This window comes from Cygnus atratus, chromosome Z, assembly GCF_013377495.2.
Source record: "Cygnus atratus isolate AKBS03 ecotype Queensland, Australia chromosome Z, CAtr_DNAZoo_HiC_assembly, whole genome shotgun sequence".
In the NCBI taxonomy this organism is placed as follows: domain Eukaryota; kingdom Metazoa; phylum Chordata; class Aves; order Anseriformes; family Anatidae; genus Cygnus; species Cygnus atratus.
Genome location: NC_066396.1, coordinates 122,935 through 141,908, shown reverse-complemented (window position 1 = coordinate 141,908; position 18,974 = coordinate 122,935). Strand labels below are relative to the sequence as shown.

The 18,974-nt window shown below is 37.6% G+C and overlaps 1 protein-coding gene across 13 annotated transcripts in view; it reads left to right on the top strand.

Annotated features, from left to right (window-relative positions):
- The window catches only part of ZNF532 (zinc finger protein 532), a 45,377-nt gene extending 28,011 nt beyond the window's left edge, over positions 1-17,366 (top strand). For all 13 annotated transcript variants that reach the window (XM_035560045.2, XM_035560043.2, XM_035560039.2 and 10 more), the window contains 5 exons: positions 5,232-5,394; positions 9,074-9,352; positions 13,091-13,203; positions 14,078-14,225; positions 15,483-17,366. In XM_035560045.2, the coding sequence (XP_035415938.1) occupies positions 5,232-5,394; positions 9,074-9,352; positions 13,091-13,203; positions 14,078-14,225; positions 15,483-15,977 (1,198 nt within the window). In that variant the 3' untranslated portion in view covers positions 15,978-17,366. The remainder of the gene's footprint in view (positions 1-5,231; positions 5,395-9,073; positions 9,353-13,090; positions 13,204-14,077; positions 14,226-15,482) is intronic.
- Positions 17,367-18,974: the final 1,608 nt, after the last annotated feature.

Genomic DNA, 18,974 nt, shown 5'->3' with positions numbered 1-18,974 from the left:
TAATAACCAGATTTCACAAGAATCTGGCATAACACTTTTTCTTCTAGCCTATTAAAAGGAGATCTGGGTTTTTTTTTCTTTAGCAAAATAGCAACAGACTTACTGTGTCTGATACTAAATTCAGACATTTCCACCAGTGATAAATGATATCTTGTTTTAATTCAGGATAATATCTTGGTGAGAGGCTTTGACATACCAGCATTTAATCTAAAACTTGTTTAAGGTTCCTATGATTTTCATTACAGAAAACTGAAAGGTTAATATCACCGACTGTGTAAGATACTCCACATATGAAAAGTACAGAAGATTTACTGAGTTGTGCTTTTATCTGTTGAACTTCTCATAAATTTGGTGAATGAAGTATTTTGCATTAGTTTCCTTTCCATATGAGAAGGAGTGTTTTCTTTAAATTTGCCCGTTTAAATCAAGATGCTGTCTCACATGCTTGCAGAATGACTAGTAAGGTTTTCCAGTCTTTGCAATGTTTGGAGTTCCTTGTTTCTGTTTCACAAGCACGTGTAGGTAGTACAGTGTCAGCACCAGGGCTCAAGATGCTCATTGATTACTGTCTGACCATTTAATAAGGTCTATTTCAGGCTCTCAGGACCTGTGGTTTTCCTCAGAATTAACTGAATGTATTTACGCTGTTCAGCAGCAATGTAAAATGGAAAGTATTTTCTTGTTTGGATTAATTGGTTGGTGAGGATATTTCTCACGTATGTTGGTCAAGTGACATCAAGTTTTCATAGCTCAAATTCTCTTTTATCTACTGTAGTGTTCCACATTGTACTGGAAGAAATTTATTCTTGTTTGATGAATATGCCAGTGCCACTGCTGGTTTACCTGTCTTGTGTTACCTGCTATCTGTGCTGCACATGGCCAGCATACATTTTGAAAGCTTAACAATTTGTTGTAAAGAAGGACTATAATACAGTATTGTAATACTAGAGATATTACCATGAAAGTTCAACTGTTTGTTGTTATGAAGTAAGCGTTTTAAAACAAATGAAAAGCAGTGTACAATACCCTTTTGTGTTTTAAAATAGAAGCTTTCAAGCTTTTGTGTAATGCTTGAAGGTCATTTAACCCAGATTTTTAAATGGGAGTTTCAAACCTTATGCTGATAGGCAAATGTTTTTGAACTCTTGTCTGACCACAGAGCCTGGTTTCTAGAGGCCCTGGTCACGGCGGTGCTGCAGGAAATAAGGCTGTGTGTGTGAACAAATCAGGGGAGCTGGGAAGGATTTATTAGTTCTCCCTCATAAATGGGCCGAGACCAGCTCAGTCCTGAGGCTCTGTTTATTTGTTCACACAATTTTTGTTTACAGGAATTAGGCTTAGCGGGTAAATGGCTGTGTGCCTCTGGCATTTACTGGAATTGTATGATTTATAATTATATTACAAATGGTTGTTTCAGAACAGATATAGTAAACTATTTGCTGCATGAAAAATGAAGTCTATATGCAGTGATTCTCTAACAGTGGAAATTAGATTATTTTAATATAGGGAAATGGATGGCTTTCAACTTTGTCAGCTCTCTCCTGTAACATACCTAGGATGTTTTGATGTGAAACCAAAGCTTATATGTGATTTTGTTTTTTCAGTAAATAGTGGAAGTCTATAGAAACAGCATAAAGGTATTTTTCATGGCTGATCTCTTTTTGGATATTGGAGAAGTTCTTGTTTATGAAGCCAGATTATGAATATATACTGTACTCTCAGTACAAAATGTATTATCCCACAAGTACTGTTTTTTTGAGGGAAAAAGTGCAGGAAGGAGAAATACCATGCTCTGCAAAAGCTTTCAAAATGCTAGACATCTTTAATGCGATATGAAAGTATTTTTCTGTGAGATACATGTGTGTTCATTCGAAGATAATATATGAATATTTATTACCCAGATTTTTGAAAAATGAAGAAGTGTATGTATCATGCCTATTTTGGTGTGTACTGTAGAGCAGGAGTAGTTAGTTAGCGTGTGTAACTATACCCTGGTTGTGCAGTGGCAGTTGAACTGGCTGCCCTTCTCGAGGATCTTTTTGAACTTAGGCTATTGTAAATTATGTCCTAAAGAAGCATAACTGCCTTTAAACTTTGGGCAGGGCTTTAAGCTGATGTATGTTAAATACCAATTACCTCAGTTTTAAAGCAAATCAGCACACTCAGTTGCATGTGTTTAGGATTGAAAGTCATGCTTTCAAATGTGAATCAAAAGTAAAACTTGGTGGATATAGTCACAACACGTACTGTTAGGTATCTTGGTATGAATTTGAATTAAGACAGAGACCTGAGTTTTAAAGTTCGATCTATACCAGATAATTCTTGTGCTTTTGTGAAAACAGAGTAATGTCATTTAGCTTTCATAGAAAATATAAGTATTCAGCTCCTGGTGTTTTTAGAGAGAGAATTTTTTTATGTATGATGAATTCACAAATAAGTGAATTTTTTTTGTAGCAGATTCACTTTCTGCTGCCAGTAGCACCTGTAAGTGTTAGTGAGCGGTGCATTACTCAAGGTGGTGGTCATTAAGGGACTGGGAAGAGCATTGGCAGCAAATCAAGGGAGGTGATCCTTCTCTTATCTCTTCAGTGCTGGTGAGACACATCTGGAGTACTGGGTCCAGATCTGGCTTCCCTGGTAGAAGGGAGACGTGGACATAGTGGAGTGAGTTCAGCACAGCACTACTAAGTTGATGCAGGGCCTGGTGCATCTCACATGTGAGAAGAAGGTGAGAGAGCTGGGACTGTTCAGCCTGGAGAAGAGAAGGCTCAGGGAGACCTTATAAATGTGTATCAATGCCTACCTGATGGGAAGGAATGAAGAGGAAGATGAACTCTTTATCAGCAACCACTCACAGGACAAGAGGCAATGGGCAGAAATTAAACCACAAGAAATTCCATCTGAACACAATAAATTACAGGTTAGTGAGGGTGGTGGTCAAACAGTGGCACAGGTTGCCCAGAGAGGCTGTGGAGTCTCCATCTGTGGAGATGGTCAAAACCTCGCTGGACATGGTCCTAGGCAGCTGCTCTGGCTGACCCTGCTTGAGGCAGGGCTGGACCGAATGACCTCAAGAACTCCCTTCCAACCTCAATCATTCTGTAATCTTGTGTTACTTTAGGCACATTATGAATCTGAGGCATATAATAGGTCATAGTTTATTTGACTGAATTACGTAAGCCTGCAATAACAAATTTATGTTCTACAGACCTGAAATTGTTCCAACTCGGATGACTGTGTAGTTCCACAACAGATGATAAAGCAGGTTTTCTAACTTTTCTTTTGTCTAATTTTATTTCCAAGATATTGTTCGAATAAAGATGTCATGAAATACACAGAGAATAATTTTTAATTTTGCCAGTCTTTATTTACATCTCATTAACCCAGAACACTGTAATTTTACTCATCTCTCATTAGCACTTAGCAGTGGCATCGAGTACTCAGTAAGAGGCACCAAAATTCTGGAATTGTGGTTGTTATCAGTGGTCCATGAGCAAGGAACCAGAAGGGTGAAAATCGCCCTGCCAGGAGCAAGGCTTTGATACAGTCTTGTGCCTCGGGTTATTTGCCTGGTTAGTTAGCGATCAGGTTTTGACATTTCGTTACTTTTGGACAAAGTTGTTGAGGAAGATGTAAAACAGTATTATAAAAGACAGGACTTAAAGGATGGAAGAAAAGTATTTGGTACCCCTGAACCAGGAAATATCATCAGGCAGTTAGTACCTGCTCTCAGTTTGTGTTCACAGACATATTAACTACAGAATTGTAGCAAGTACTTCTCTGAGGAAATTACATTTTTTCTTGGGTGTAGCGAAGGCAGCTGGCAGTAAAATCTTTGCTTCAAATTATCTTGAGCTGTTCTGCTGAGAAAGGATCGAGATGTTGGTTTAGAGTGCTGAGATGCTCAGCAGCTGTGTGCTGTGGCTGAGGGAGATGATCTATTGCATAGTAAATCTTTAGGCTCTTGCTTTTCTGTTTCCCTTAAACACTGCATCCCATAGCGAGTGAGTGTCTGTAATAGTGCCCTGTGCCTGGGCAGATTCACATTCTCTCCATTTCAGTCTGCATTCACTTCAGCTTGTCTGCCAGGGTGGTAATCCACTGACTTATTTCCCCGGGAGTTGTCTCTTACAATCTCAGTTAAAACTGTTAGTAAGATAAGTGAGGTTTTATTGATGTGAGATATATGAGGTGAAACTGCATTTTAGAAACCTCTTTTTTTTCCTTACCAATTAATATCAAGAAACATTTCCTATTTCTGGCAAGCTCTTTAACACCTTCCTTACAGGAACTTACGCGGGCAATGAGAAAACTTAGCATGCTAACAAGCAGGGGTTTTGTTTGTTTGCTTGTTTGTTTGTTTTTTAATGGAAATCCATTCTTTAGGACAGAGATCAACCTCTAAGTGATGGGGTTAGGAAGACTGCTTTCACAGTGGAAGTGCCTGTCTTGGTACTCAGCACCTGTGCTTGAGTTTCCTTTATCTTATCTGAAGTTTTCCTGAAGTACCACTACAGATGGTTAATGGATTTGATTTCTCTCTCATCTGATGATCTATGGCAAATTTCTGTATTCCTTTTCTTTCACATGTCATTTCCTTTCATTCGTTTTCCAAGTTAAAAAATGCATATGCTTTGAGAGAGGAAGTTGCGGTTTTAGTGATATCTCTACATTGCTGTGATAGACAGATTCTTAAAGGCCTGTAATTGCAGAACAGGGAAATATCACCCTGTGAAGTCTCAGTTTCAGAACATTAACAGAGTCTAGACTTGTCATTCAGGAGGTTCAAAGCCATATACATTGACAAAAATAAGTGCATCGTGAAGTATATTACTGATTATAATCAAATCAGTAACTCCCTTAAAATACATTGCCTTTGCAACCTGAAACAGGTGTATTCTTTGTCCTTCAGTTACAACATGGGTTCAAGAGCTGAAGACCTGTTACTTCAGAGTACTGTAAGCAGATGTTGGTGTTATATATGTAACTAGCATATGCTATTGTTTTCTGGTTTAGTCATTTTTTTCTATTTTTCTGCTTTTTCTACCACTCCTTTATTTTGAGTTTGGAAGATGTTCTGAATTAGTTTCGTTTTACCTTTTTTCAGGCAGTGCGAAATAATTGCTTAAACGTGTCAGATCTTGTATCTGCTGAGAAAAAAGTTAACATCATGATTCGTGGTGATAGATCACAAACATGACTGACACTGTTTATTGTACTTCTATTTTTAGAATAATATATAAATGCTCTATGTGTGACACTGTGTTTACTCTACAACCTTTGCTCTATCGCCACTTTGATCAGCATATTGAAAACCAGAAGGTGTCTGTTTTCAAGTGTCCAGACTGCTCTCTTCTGTATGCACAGAAACAGCTTATGATGGATCATATCAAGGTGTGTAGGCATCTCTTGTTTTATTCTTAGATACTATTTATCATGCAATATGTGTTTTGAGAAAATGTTGTAAAAAAGGCTCAGAATAACAAGAAAGCTGCTGGAAGAAAGAGATGTTAATAATTCCAAAAGAGTAAATTGTGAATATTGTTTTCAAATGCTAGTCTTATATTTCATATGGTTTTCAGCATCTGTGATGTAATCACTTACTATTTCTATGTGATTGTTGATTTTGATATACTAGGAATATCTCAGTACGTTGCATTCAGTATGTCATTTTATGAAAATTAAATGAGGAGATAATAATATATAATAATAATATTGGAGTACATTGATCCAATCCTAATAACTGTTGAGCCTTGTTTACAGTATTTCAAGTATTATTCCAGTTGTTAGGAGTTGAGAATGCTGAGCACGTTACAAAATGAAACCTTTGATATTCAGAACTAACTGGGGGGAACCCATATGTTTCTTGAATAGATGTAGAAATTGTGTGTGTGTGTGTGTGTGTGTGTGTGTGTGCACATGAACACATGCACGCTTTGAAAAAAAAGAACTTGAAGTGGATTTTTTCATCAATATCCTTGTAACTGCTTGAAGGAATTGACTAGAAAAGACTTACTGCCATCCTTGCAAATCATGTTATTAAGAATCAGAAGTCTCTAACTTGCTAGCTATACATTTTAAATACTCTGTTACCTTGTTTTAAATACACCAAGTCTGTTAGCAGTGCTGAAATTTCTTATACATTATCATCATAATCTGGCAACTGTTGAAGCTATTTAAATAGTAAAATTTGTACAGAGTAGTGAAAAATCAGACATCTTTCTTGCCTGCTAAAACTATCATTTTGCATTTTAGCCTCAACTATGGTACTTAGAACCTTAGAAATCACTAAAGTTGCATTGAAAACAAGATCAGAATTCTTGCAAAAACAGCTGGTTTTAAAGCCAGTTTTAAACATGAATTGGAGATAGGGAGAGGTCGTCCCAAGATGTTCAGAAATACAAGGACAATATATTTTCTTTGTTTCTGAACTAGTTTATGTTTACAGTAAGAATCATCTTAGACTTATGTCAGATACCTTAAAGGGTCCTCTAATGCAGCAATGCAAAGACATATTTTCTAATTCCTTCAATCTACTTGTATTGCTTCTTTTCTAACTAGTTAGGCAAATTCCATATATTGGAGTGTATGTCTTACGTACATGATTAGTTTTTCTTGAATCACGTATTTTTGTGGAAGTGATGTTACATATGTATTTCTTTAAGACCTGAAAACCACTTTGGGACATGATGTGACTGTGGTTAGAGACAGGAGCTATTCTTATACAAGTTAGGGTTGCTCAGCATCTCTCATTATAAAGTTACACTCAGTTACCTATGTTTTGGATACTTTTTAAGATTTTTGGCTATAGTTTTCCATGCCAATATTTGTACTTTTGACCAGTATATTTTCAGCATGTTTTACTACAAATGATGCAGGCAATTCTGAGAACAAAACTAGTGAATTAGAACACAGGCTTTCAGTAACAGCATTACAACTTTTGTTCAGAATTGCTAGTGCTTCTACATTTAGGATGTGTGTAGGGTATTAGGAACAACAGCAGAAAAGTGTAAATTGGACTTGACTCTAGGGGGAAAGAAAAAGACAGTAACAGGGTATAGATAAAAGCAGAAAAGGACAGGGGGAGAGGAAGAGTGCTCAACAAGGGCAGAGCTCATCCCAGCTGCAAGAAAAGTAATTGTTTGATATGGCTAGACATAAAGCAGCAAGGCAGAGAAGACTTGGATGAAAATAGAACACAAAGGGTTAGAAAGAGGCTCAGAAGGAGGTTATTTAAAGCTACAAAAATGACCTAGAGTAATTCCTGCAGATAGGAAGGTATCTTGTTGGCAAAATGTATGTCTTATTTTCCTCTAATGGCTTGCTACAAAAAAAATGGAACAGCCAGTGATAACAGGTAGTGAAGGTCTGGACTGGAGGTGTAACACTCAGTTCTAGTGGTGGTATATACTGTCACTGTGACTTCAGGTTATGCTTTAATACTTTGGGATTATTTTTAAGAAACTAAATTTCAGGTATTACATTTAAAAGACATATAGAAAGTTGAGCACTGATGTCTTACATGCTCACAAGTTAAGATGGGATGGAGTCTCCAGATCAATCTCCAGTTGCCTGAAACTAGAGGACCCTCCTTCCCCCCACCCAATGCTTGTACTTCATCTCCTAGTGCAGTGGGATACCCCAGAAAACTTCTTCCTTTACTACACAATTTCAATTTGTTCTTAGAAGCTGTCAGTCAATCCTGTGCACTTTGCTTTTTAATAATGTCTTAGCTTTTAAAAGTACTGGCTTTCTTCTCCAGTCGACTATTCAAATAGAACATGTTCTACAGATCAGGCTGATATTTGTAGTACAACCTGCAGCTAGTCCCAAAAGCCACACGATTTACAAAGAACTTGGTACTATAGTGTTATACTGGAGAAGCAGATTGGTATACTTACATTCTCCGAATCAAGAATGTATTGGATGATTTTTGTTTCTGAAGTTACCTGTACGTTTAGGGTGGCCATCATCCACGATATCATCCATCATCATCCACACATCATCCACGACAGCTATAATACAGATCAGTATATGAGATGATTAGAATGCTGTCAGTGTAAAGGGCAAGTCTTTTGGATGTGAAAGAGACCTTGACAGTGGATCCATGTTCAACAATACGATAAGCCTGGTTTGCAGTCATCTTTGTTGGCCCAGAACCCTGCTGACTCATTCCTGTTGAGTCCATGGTCATATATGAAACTCAGACACACAGCTGAGGTCCAGGTCTTCCTGAAGCAGTCATCTTCTCTGTGGGCTGAGGTATCATGCCGCCATGTGACACTGGCTCCATAAACTGGGGAGGTGGAAAAGTTTTTCCCATCTTACTAATCAATTACCTAATCTTAAAGGCTAGAAATATATCAGTGAGGAAGGATCACTACCTAAGAGCTGCAGGGTGCTGAGCAGCCTGTCAGGCACTTCTTAGCTGTCCCCGCCAGCCCTGCACACCTTTGATTCCAAGGACTGTTAGCATTGTGTAGCCCTAAGCAGTTATAACCCAAGCATGCAGTAAGACTGGGCTTAGCACAGGCTTAACATAAAACATTAATATATCCTAAAAAACATAATTGCCTGATCTTTCCAGAGTTACCTTTTCTTGTCTTATTTACCGATGCTCCAAGTCAAAACTTGTCAGTAAAAACCCTGCCTTCTTGGAAATCTCTCTTTAGACACACAGTTTGAAATGAGGATGTTCAATAAACTACATTAGGTAAGTAAAGCAAGAAACTGCACTTAACCTAATGTACTTCTTGAGCCCTTTTTTTCTCCTTATTCAACAGCAATTTAAACTTAACCTACGTAGTCTCATTTTTTGTGAAAATATCCAGCCACTGAAGAAAACTACTACTTTAGCTATGGCTGGTGTCAGTGTTGTTGGCTAGTTTCTGCCTATGTTAGACATTGTCTATATTTAATCGTTGTTTCTTTAAGTTAAGAATGTGATCTGATGAAGTATGACAAAGAAGTAAATGGAGACTTATGTTTCAGTAGGTCTTCTGCGTTTTGTCAGTACAATTGTACACATCTATGTTAATCGTTTGCTTATATTTATTTTTTTATTTTATTGTAGTCAATGCATGGAACTTTGAAAAGTGTGGAAGGGCCACCAAACCTGGGGATAAATTTGCCTCTCAGTACGAAACCTACAAATCAGAACTCAACCAGTCACAACAAAGAGGACACAAAATCTGTCAACGGAACAGAAAAGTTAGAGAAGAAATCTCCTTCTCCTATAAAGAAGGGAGAGCCTAAAAAAGTCACTAGTCGTGGCTGGACATGTTGGGAATGTGATAGGTTCTTCACTCAGAGGGATGTTTACATTTCCCACATGAGGAAAGAACATGGAAAGGTAAATGAATAATATCTAATTACAAAAAGTGAGTTAAACCTGAAATATTATGTCTTTTTTTTCAAATTGTTGTGGTTTTGTAATTAATTCCTTTAAGTTCCATCATTATTTTCCTCTGTTCTTACATGTATGTCATCTTTCTCTCTTTTGCTTCTTGGTTTTTGTCATTTTCTACATAGTTCTTTTGAGAAAATCTACACGTGCATAGTTAATTGTAGGCTTGTTCATCCAGTACCAACATTTCTTGAAGATGGAAAGAATGAAAGATGTTCCACTATTTCGTCCAAGTCATCTAATCTGATCCAGGTTCTTATTTTTTCCTTTGTGCTTTCACAGTTCCTTCTGTCTTGAAAATTCATTAGCTGTTGAACTTAGGGAATGGAATCTCAATTTGCTGGTCCAATGAGCACCAAACAGCATTTCATTTTAAAGCTAGACTCACTCTAACATCAAATCATTGCTCTAATCTTACACTTGTGGGCTCAGGCAACAAGTCAGCTGAGTTGAGTAAGGTGACATTTTTATTTAAGGCAGCTAGATGTGAGATAGCTTACTTAAAACTGACTGAAAGTGAAATACGGAAATGCTGTGGTCTCAAGTCAGCAGAAAGACAGCTTGATGTCCTTGATGCATTCTATAACTTTTCCACTTTAATTAAATTGAAAGGACTGGCAGGTGGACAGTGGTGAAACTGAACAACTTTCCTCTGCTACTGCTTGCAGGGAAGAGAGCTAAAAAATTGACTTTTTAAATTTAGCTTAAAAAGGAAAAGAATAGTGAAAAACATAGCCTGTGCTCCAGTGCTACAAGCTAGAGTAAAGCAAAAAAGCAAAAAGTTTTTGTTATTTAAGATGAATTTTCCATTTTCAGTTCAGACTTCATTCTTCCACATAGTATCACATTGTGGATTTGGATACCAAGTTCAGTGAAGTCAGTGAGATTCTTTGGGTTGATTCAGTTTGAATCAGACCCTGTGCTACTGCTTGTAGCAAACACATAAGTAGTGGGTGATTCATATATGTAGCACGTATGATTTGTATGAGGTTACTCATGTGCATGAGTATTTACAGGAGTGAGGTCAAAGTGCTGATTGTCAAGCACAGAACCAATAGGGGAAACGTAAATTTCAGTTCCTTTATTGGTTTGGTTTGTTGTTTTTTTGTTGTTGTTGTTGTTTTGCTGCAGTAGTGTCTGTGTCCCCTTGTTGCGTTGCCTACATTCTCTCTCCTGATGGTACTAAAACTGTTGTACCCACCTAGAGCAAGGGTTGGAACCAGAAGGTGGTTATCAAAGTCAAGGTGAGCGAAGACTGGGAAACAAAAGCTGAAGGTTGCACTGACCCAAACATCAAAAATGAGCAGGGGCTGCATGGGAGGAAAAGATGCCAGGGAGCTGGGCTTGTAGGCAGGATTCAGGGCAAGGAGAGCATGGAACTGAAGGAAGACCAGGCATATAGGAATTAAAGGCCAGCTCCACAGAGTCTGGACAAAGGAGCAAGGAGTAGCAGGGCAGCATTAACCCAGTGTCGTGAACAGCCAGGAGCGGTGGCGCTGGGAGCACTGCAGTTCCTCACCCCCCAGAGGGCTGGGCGCTCTGCGAGGGTCCTCAGCTGGACCCTGCGTAGCTGTGGGTGGGACCGGCCAGGGCAAGGTGCAGCCCGATGCTGCGGCACAGCGGTCATCTGCTGTCCAGTCCTGGCCTTCGCTGTGTGCCAGGAGCAATGGCCTGATTCTTCCCTCAACAGAGAAGCAAAGAATTAAACTAAAGTACTGTGCTGCACTGAAGAGAGAGAGCAGGGCTGAAAGGGACAGCAGATTTATTTTGTCTAAGTGGAGAAGAATCATCCAGAGTGGAAAAATCTGTAGTTTTCAGGATGCTAATATGCTATAATAAATGATAGCACACTTCCAGAGGTTTCTGTGTCTCTTCAAATTTCAGTGCTTATCTCTAAAGCTGTGTTGTGCAAATTGTTTTATTCTGTTTCTAAATATTTTATGGAAAGGCTGAAAATGCCAGACTGCTGAGTGTCATCTCTAATTTTCTTATGACAAGTTGAAGCAAATAGCTCCCAAGCCTGACTGAAAGACCGTTTTCATGCTCATCCTTGCCTTCAGTAACTCCCACTCTGTTCTTTCAGCCACGTCTGAGAGATGTTGCCTTCCTGCTGTAAAGAATGCTGTATTCAGGCTGCATAGCTACATTTCCAGTCGCCCTTGGAACAAAACAGACAAAAACAAATGATTATGATTCACAGAACTACATTTTCTTTTACCTGGTTCTCCTTTTACAGCTTGAGGGCATGAAAGCTGGACAAATATCTCTGGTTTCTCCTGTTGCTTTAGAAGCCCATTTTTGCATTTCTGTCTGTTGAAGTCACTAAGGAATTAGTGTTAATTGCTTCAGTTTCAAGCCTAGCAGGTATATTTGTGACACTTCTGCTATGGAGTGTCTATAAAGAAACTCCGTAAAATATGTTACAGTCCCTGTAGTATGACTATGAACTAATTACTTACTTTCTGATCCTGTAACACTCATACAATCCTAGTTTAGTTTTCTTTCAAAATCAGTCCCTTTAGCAGCATGTAAAACGTTTTGCCCATTAGTGCAAATACTAACTCATCAATGCTTCTAGTGGCAAACAGAAGTAGGTTTGAGATCAGATACACTTACATTTTACACTGATACAATTCTTTAAAACAACACAAAGCAACACACCTCCCCGTAGTATTGTCACTTCAGAATGAGCTGGAGAATCACATCCAGTCTAATCAAATCTACATCAGAGTGACAGAAGGCAAGTAAAAAAATGTTAGTAGCATATAGATAATGCTTCTTCAATTAATTACAATTTATACAGTATAGTCCAGGGCTATTTTTTGATTGAATCCTTACTATGCCTTCACATTCTGCTTTAAGCATCTGTAAATTCTTTCCAGAGTACTGCAGTCAAAAGCATACTGCAAAACCATGCTGCAGAATGTACTGATTAATGCATTTAATTAATTTGTTTGGGAATATTTCAGTTTTCTTGCTGCAACTACTTGGGTTGGTAAGACAGGCCGTTTGGACTGAGTTCTAGGATTGATGATGTGCTAGTAAGTTTAAAGGATAGGACCGTGTCATTCGTTCTTGGATCTTTTATAGCTGACAGTTTTGGAGACGTTATTTCTTCAGATACTATGGCTCCTGTGGCTGCGTTCGGCTGGAATGACATGGGTGGAGACCACTCCATCATTTTTAACTTCCTTTTCTTTCCCCTTACGCTAAACTAATAGTAATATAAGACCCATAGAACTCCCCAAGTAGGTGTTCCTCAAGTTGACATCAGACCGTCTCTCCTCATGACTTTTTTGAGCCCTATGATCACATCAGTATTCATGATGTTTTGCTATGGTCATTATTTAGTATGTGCCCTTCACCCCTTTTCTTGTGGGTGATTGGTAACCTCTCCCTATCAGCAACTGCAGAAGTAATTTGGTGATGGAAAGGGTGAGATTACTTTATAGTGAAAGCAGATCTTTGACCATGCTGCCTTTACTGGTCCAGAAATAATCCACTGATCTTCTGTGCTTCTTCGATGGAAGAACTTCACTTCACCCACAGTTTGTGGTACCAGTTTACAATCTTTGGTAGGTGCGTGTGTAATTCATGCTGGCCACATTGCTCTGAAAGATTTTTTAATGCATGCACTACTTTTACTTAGCTTTATTTATTTAATGCATTTTTCTTCTTTTAAAGCAAATGAAGAAACACCCATGTCGACAATGTGACAAATCTTTCAGTTCGTCCCATAGTTTATGTCGTCACAATCGTATCAAGCACAAAGGCATTAGGAAGGTTTATACATGCTCGTAAGTTCTATTTGTTTTTTAAACATACTAGAGACAGAGTATAAACCAACAAAAACATTGTTAATTGAATTTCTCTTCTTAACTGTATAAAAGCAAGTGTCTTGTTCATTCAAATGAATCAGTTATTTAAATAAATAAACAGTCCAAACTATTTGAGCTGTTCTGCCTGCATGAAACATAACAAACTACTCAGAACACATGTACGTAAAGTCCGCTGTTTTTCAGGAGCTTTGGCAAGCAAGTCAGGAGTTCTACTAAGCTGAGAGTTTCCGTGGCTGATAGTTTTACAGTGGTGAACTTGGTTTTTAGTAGTCTCTGAAATACACAAACCACGCTTCTAATCTGCAAAAGTCAATATTAGTAGTATTTTTCTCATGCATAAAACAGTGTGTAATGTCTAAAAGTCCTCAGTGATATTTAAGGGGCTGGAGAGAGGACACATAATGTAATAAAAAGACCCATGTCAATCAGATAAAACATATAATAAGAAACTTTCTGCTTTATCTTTTTGTGTACATATACATATATTTGTATTTGCATACAGTGGAGCTAAATTTGATGTTATGGTAAGGATGATATGCTCACGAGTTTTATTCTGACCCACACTTCCTACCATTTTAGATATTATCTTCAGAGAACTTCTTTCTCATTTGCTGTGAATACAAGTTGCTCAAACATTTGTAGTTTTATTTTGTAGTTGTTCTCCTTTTCTTATAATACTTGCCTGTATGATTGATTGGAAAAGCGTTGTCACTGTCTTTAATAGATTGTCCTGTTGTCTGGATTTATTTACTTGCTCACATTCTTCAGAATATTACATCTTTTTTAAGACATGACATTTGAATCTCTGTATGTCTGCTTTGTGTTTGTATAGACACTGCCCAGATTCAAGGCGTACTTTTACCAAGCGGTTGATGTTGGAAAAACATATTCAGTTGATGCATGGCATTAAAGACCCTGATGTAAAAGAAATGACTGAATCGACCAATATGGAAGAAAGGGAAGTAAAAGAAGATACAAAGGTAATTTCTTAGATTTCACTGAAAGTGAGATTTTTTGTGAGTATACATTCAGGATCTTTAAATAGATGCAGATATTTTGATCCCGTAAAATTTTGATCTGTGAAGTAGAGCCCCAAAAATGTCTCAAAGGTTACTGCAACAAATTCTATCATGCTTGAGCTAGAACATGTTTTTTTGAAAGACCTACAGTCTAATTTAATCACTAAATGATAGAAAATGTAACTTTTGGTGGTTTGTTTCATGAGCACCTTTCAAAACTTATGCAACCAAGTCCTCTCATAGCTGTAGAAAAGCTAAAGGTTGCATAGAAGCATTATGAGCTTATTCCAGGTACCCAGCCTTGAGCTTATTTGACATAAATCTTAGAGTGAAACTGCTTTCAGTCTGATGATGAGCGTTAGGAGGAAAACAAAAATAAGAAGACAGCGCTGTCAAAAGACTTGTTATGTGCAGAGTTTAACAGCTTTTTTTTTTTTTTTTAAGTGTTAGGGGCTCTGTATGATGAAGAATTTCAACAACCAGCGCTGACAGTAGATACACAAACATACATGTTTTTTAAAATTTACTCGTCTTTTACATGACTCTTTTTTCAGCCCAATATAGTGCCTTTTTATTTAAGTGTTAAAAATATGGCAACTATATACATTGTCTTCTGAAATATCATGGAGTATATCCAGGCTACGTACGGTGTAGAGGATTGTAAAGACATATTCATGTCAGAAAAGTAACAAAAAGAATAAAAAAAAAGATATGTTTAAATAGTTTAAAAAAAAAAAAAACTTGCACATATTAGTTCATCCTTTGCCATTGTGTTCATTTGGCTACTAACAGCCAGTAGATAATCCATCACGTCAAATTTCAGTTATGAAATATTAAGTGCAATTAAAATACAGTTTCAGAAGGTGGTGCTGAAAAGTTCTTAGACTGATACTCTACATTCTATGCACAACTGTAGTCACATTGATGTGTACTTGGATGCAGTTACACTGGCAAATATTTAATCATGTTAATACAGTGCATTAGATACTGTTGCTTTATCAGAGCTGACAAAATAAAATCTGTGTGAAATTTATAGGAAAGAAAACCCTTACTTTTCTACCATGTGCAACATATATTTGCAAGTATTATTTCAAATACTGTATTTTTCAAAGTTGTACTGGAATCTACCACTGGAAAGTTTTTGAAGTTTGCAGTCACAGTCACTGAAGTCACTGCATATTTATGCTTACACGAAATGCTGTTTATGGCTTTTTTTAGGTTCCTAGTCCAAAGCGTAAATTGGAAGAACCTATACTGGAATTCAGGCCTCCACGAGGTGCAATCACGCAACCATTGAAGAAGCTAAAAATAAATGTTTTTAAGGTTCACAAGTGTGCTGTTTGTGGCTTTACAACAGAAAATCTTCTCCAGTTTCATGAACATATTCCTCAGCATAAATCTGATGGCTCTTCATACCAATGCAGGGAATGCGGACTCTGCTACACATCTCACGTGTCTCTCTCCAGACATCTCTTCATTGTACATAAGCTGAAGGAGCCTCAGCCAGTATCAAAACAAAATGGGTCTGGGGAAGATAATCAGCAAGAAAACAAGCCCAATCATGAGGACGAGTCATCTGACAATACGGTATCAGACAGAAGATGCAAAGTGTGTGCAAAGACTTTTGAAACTGAAGCGGCCTTAAATACTCACATGAGAACACATGGCATGGCCTTCATTAAGTCAAAAAGAATGAGTTCAGCAGAAAAATGATCAGATTATTTGGGACACAGAAATTTCTCTCCACATTGGAATACTAATGACATTTTTGTTACAGAAATTTCAAGGTATAATAGTGTTAACAGTACTGTTCAGGCTGTTGCAATATATTCTGCATAAAAATGTCCCCTTCACCTCATTGTCTATACCCTCAAAACCATTGAAGCAGTATTTGAGTTGAAAAGAGTTTGTATATATTTAAACTAATAACTTTTATACTCTTTGTTACGTGTTTGTATTGGTATCTAGTGGAAAATTGTTTTTGTTTTGTTTCTGTTTTTTGTAGTAAGATTCTCTAAAACAGAGTTCTTAATGCTGGGGCAGTTTCTCGGGTTTCTTAAATGAATGCTTCTGCAAGAAAGTTTAGCTAATGGGAGTGCATCAGAAGGCAGTGCTTGGAGGGGAAAAAAATGAAGAAAGCAAGCAAGCCAAGGAGAGATTTTAAATTCTACAGGACTAGTGCTTCTAAATGTGTAAGGAAGCTTTTAAACCTTCTCTCTACAAAGGAAAGAAAAAATAAAAAAGAAAAAAAAAGAAAAAAAGAAAAAGAAAAAAAAGTATCACTGCGTGTGTAAAGTGCAGTGCTGGTTTTAGGTGGCAACACCAAAACAGGTGCAGACCCCCTAGAATGATAAAGTACTTCTGAAAAGTATAATTGCACAACTATATATGTATCATGAAGTAATTTTTAGACCATCAGGTGCTTGTGATCAAAGCTAAAATAGTTATAAAAGGGCTGGGCTGCTCTGGATTAAACAAATAAGATGTAATTAGAGGAATAGGTTTATAATTATGATGTTTTTTGTCATGTAATTTATTAAACATATAGAAGCGAGTACACAGCATTATGTATTTTCCTTAATTTCTGGTTATCAAAAGAAAATAGTTAACCCTTGCTGCAGGGGTTGGTGTTTCCCAGCTCTGTATGCTAATGCCAAATGTTCTGGTGCTCAGTGTTACATACAGCCACAACTGTCAAGAAGCTAACACACCAGCCTATGTAAGTATAACCGGGGCTTTCAACTTTAGCACAGATCTTATGAAGCTAGTTCAGCCATTTCAAAAGTGTATCTAATATCACTAGTTATGCTTTCACAAAGTACAAAGAGGTACCATACTGTCCCTTTCATATATTGGTCTCTGTGAGAGTTATATTTTTGGTTTGTTTTTGCATTTTATACCTTGTATGTATCCCTATAAAATTTTTTGTACTTTTTTTTTAAAACAAATCATGTATATATAGATAGCTGCATGATATATGGTAGTAATTGTTTGGTTCCTTAAAAGTCTTGCTGCTGTCAGATGTTACTATACACTATGTCCATTACAACTGTATTAAACACATTTCATATGTAAATAAATGTGGAGCATTTTGCCCCTAAAGATTTGTGAGATTCTGTTATTTATGATTAAATTTTAACAATTTTAAAGATTGAAGTGTTTGAAAAAATATGGATCCTTCTCAGCCACCTCTGTAAACCTTCTTAATCATTCTGGAAATTGTGTATCAGATACATTAATTCTGCTTTGTCTCTTCATCCTCATTCTTAAATTGATTCATTGGTAAATGCTTCTTATCCCATTTATATTACTCACCCGTTGAGTGGTTATGAGGAACTCCATCCTAAAACAGCTGGCAACGCAGGATCTTAGTGTGTAATGTACACTGGCCATCACTGCCCTTCTCATTAAGTGTATACCTCTTTAACACTTGTTTGTTGATGTGCACTGTCAACTGTACAACAAATGAGTTATCACTATGCAGAATGGTGTTTTGTACACAGTGAACAGATAATAAAAGTTAAATTTTCACAGCCATTATTAATACTTCTGTTTGTTTTACATAGTGCTGCACCTCCAAGGGATGCTGTGAACCAATAACGTATGTCATTGTTGGTAGTGCTGAGAAGCAAAAGTCACTGACAAGCCAGTAGTGCTCAAGTCATCTGAAAGCTGTTGGGGACTATGTGAAACCATTCGGTGGTCACAGGCCTCTTCCTGGGTCAGACACATGCAGTGTAAGGTCCCACGCTGCCTTCTCCTTGTAATTGGCACCAAGTGGCCATGTGGGATTTCTTTTTGCCTGGGCAGTTGAGTAGAGTTCAGCTTCTTGGCAGTTGGCTCTGTTCAGTCCTTTCTAAGTGGAAGAGGGATTTAACTCTACTTCAATTAATCTTGTGAAAGGTTCAATGGAAGGTGGGTTTTGAACTGCCTGATAATATCTAGGCATGTTTCTTCTGTGTCAGAGTTTCTACCCACTTGGGTACACCGGGAAAGTACAGCTTTTTCCTCCAGGCCAGCAGTCCACTCTTCCAACTGTCTCCTTTTGACAGACAGAAATCCTCTCAGCTAGATAAGGGGACAGGAGTTCCTTAGATAAATGTTGCTTCTTTAAACAAACAAACAATAAAACAGACCTAAATAATAATAATGATTTTTTAAAAATAAAGGAAAATAAAAGGTTTAGCAGGACAACTAATTTCATGATGTTGATCACCTGTATTTCTTACCTAGTCCCACAGAGTCTGGGAATTTTCAGTCTGTATCTTCTGAGTAATTAAAGAGTCATCAAGATTCATAGGTATTAGTAATGAAAAAGGCCTGTTACGTACTTCTCTCTCTTTCCAGGGTAGATGGAAATCCAATCCCATTTCCAAGCACTACTCAAAACAGTTTCTGCTTGTTCCTGTTGTGACTCTACTGCTTGGAAGTTGGTCTTGTCCAAGGGGAGATTTCCTGGTAAAGACCAACCTGTTTGATATTTAGCTTGATCTTGGGCAAAGCAAGTTTTTATGTTTTATTTGGCTTGACCCTTTCAGAAGTTATGGCTCCTCTGCTGTTGAAACCACACTATACAAATTTGTCATGGTCCTGTGCATGCTGGTCTCATCTTTGCTCCAGCCCTCAGGACTCACACTTGCTTACAGAGGGAAAAGCAAAAGCAAGTAGTGCCCAAATAGCATCCAAAATGCAGGCACATTGGAAGTGAAG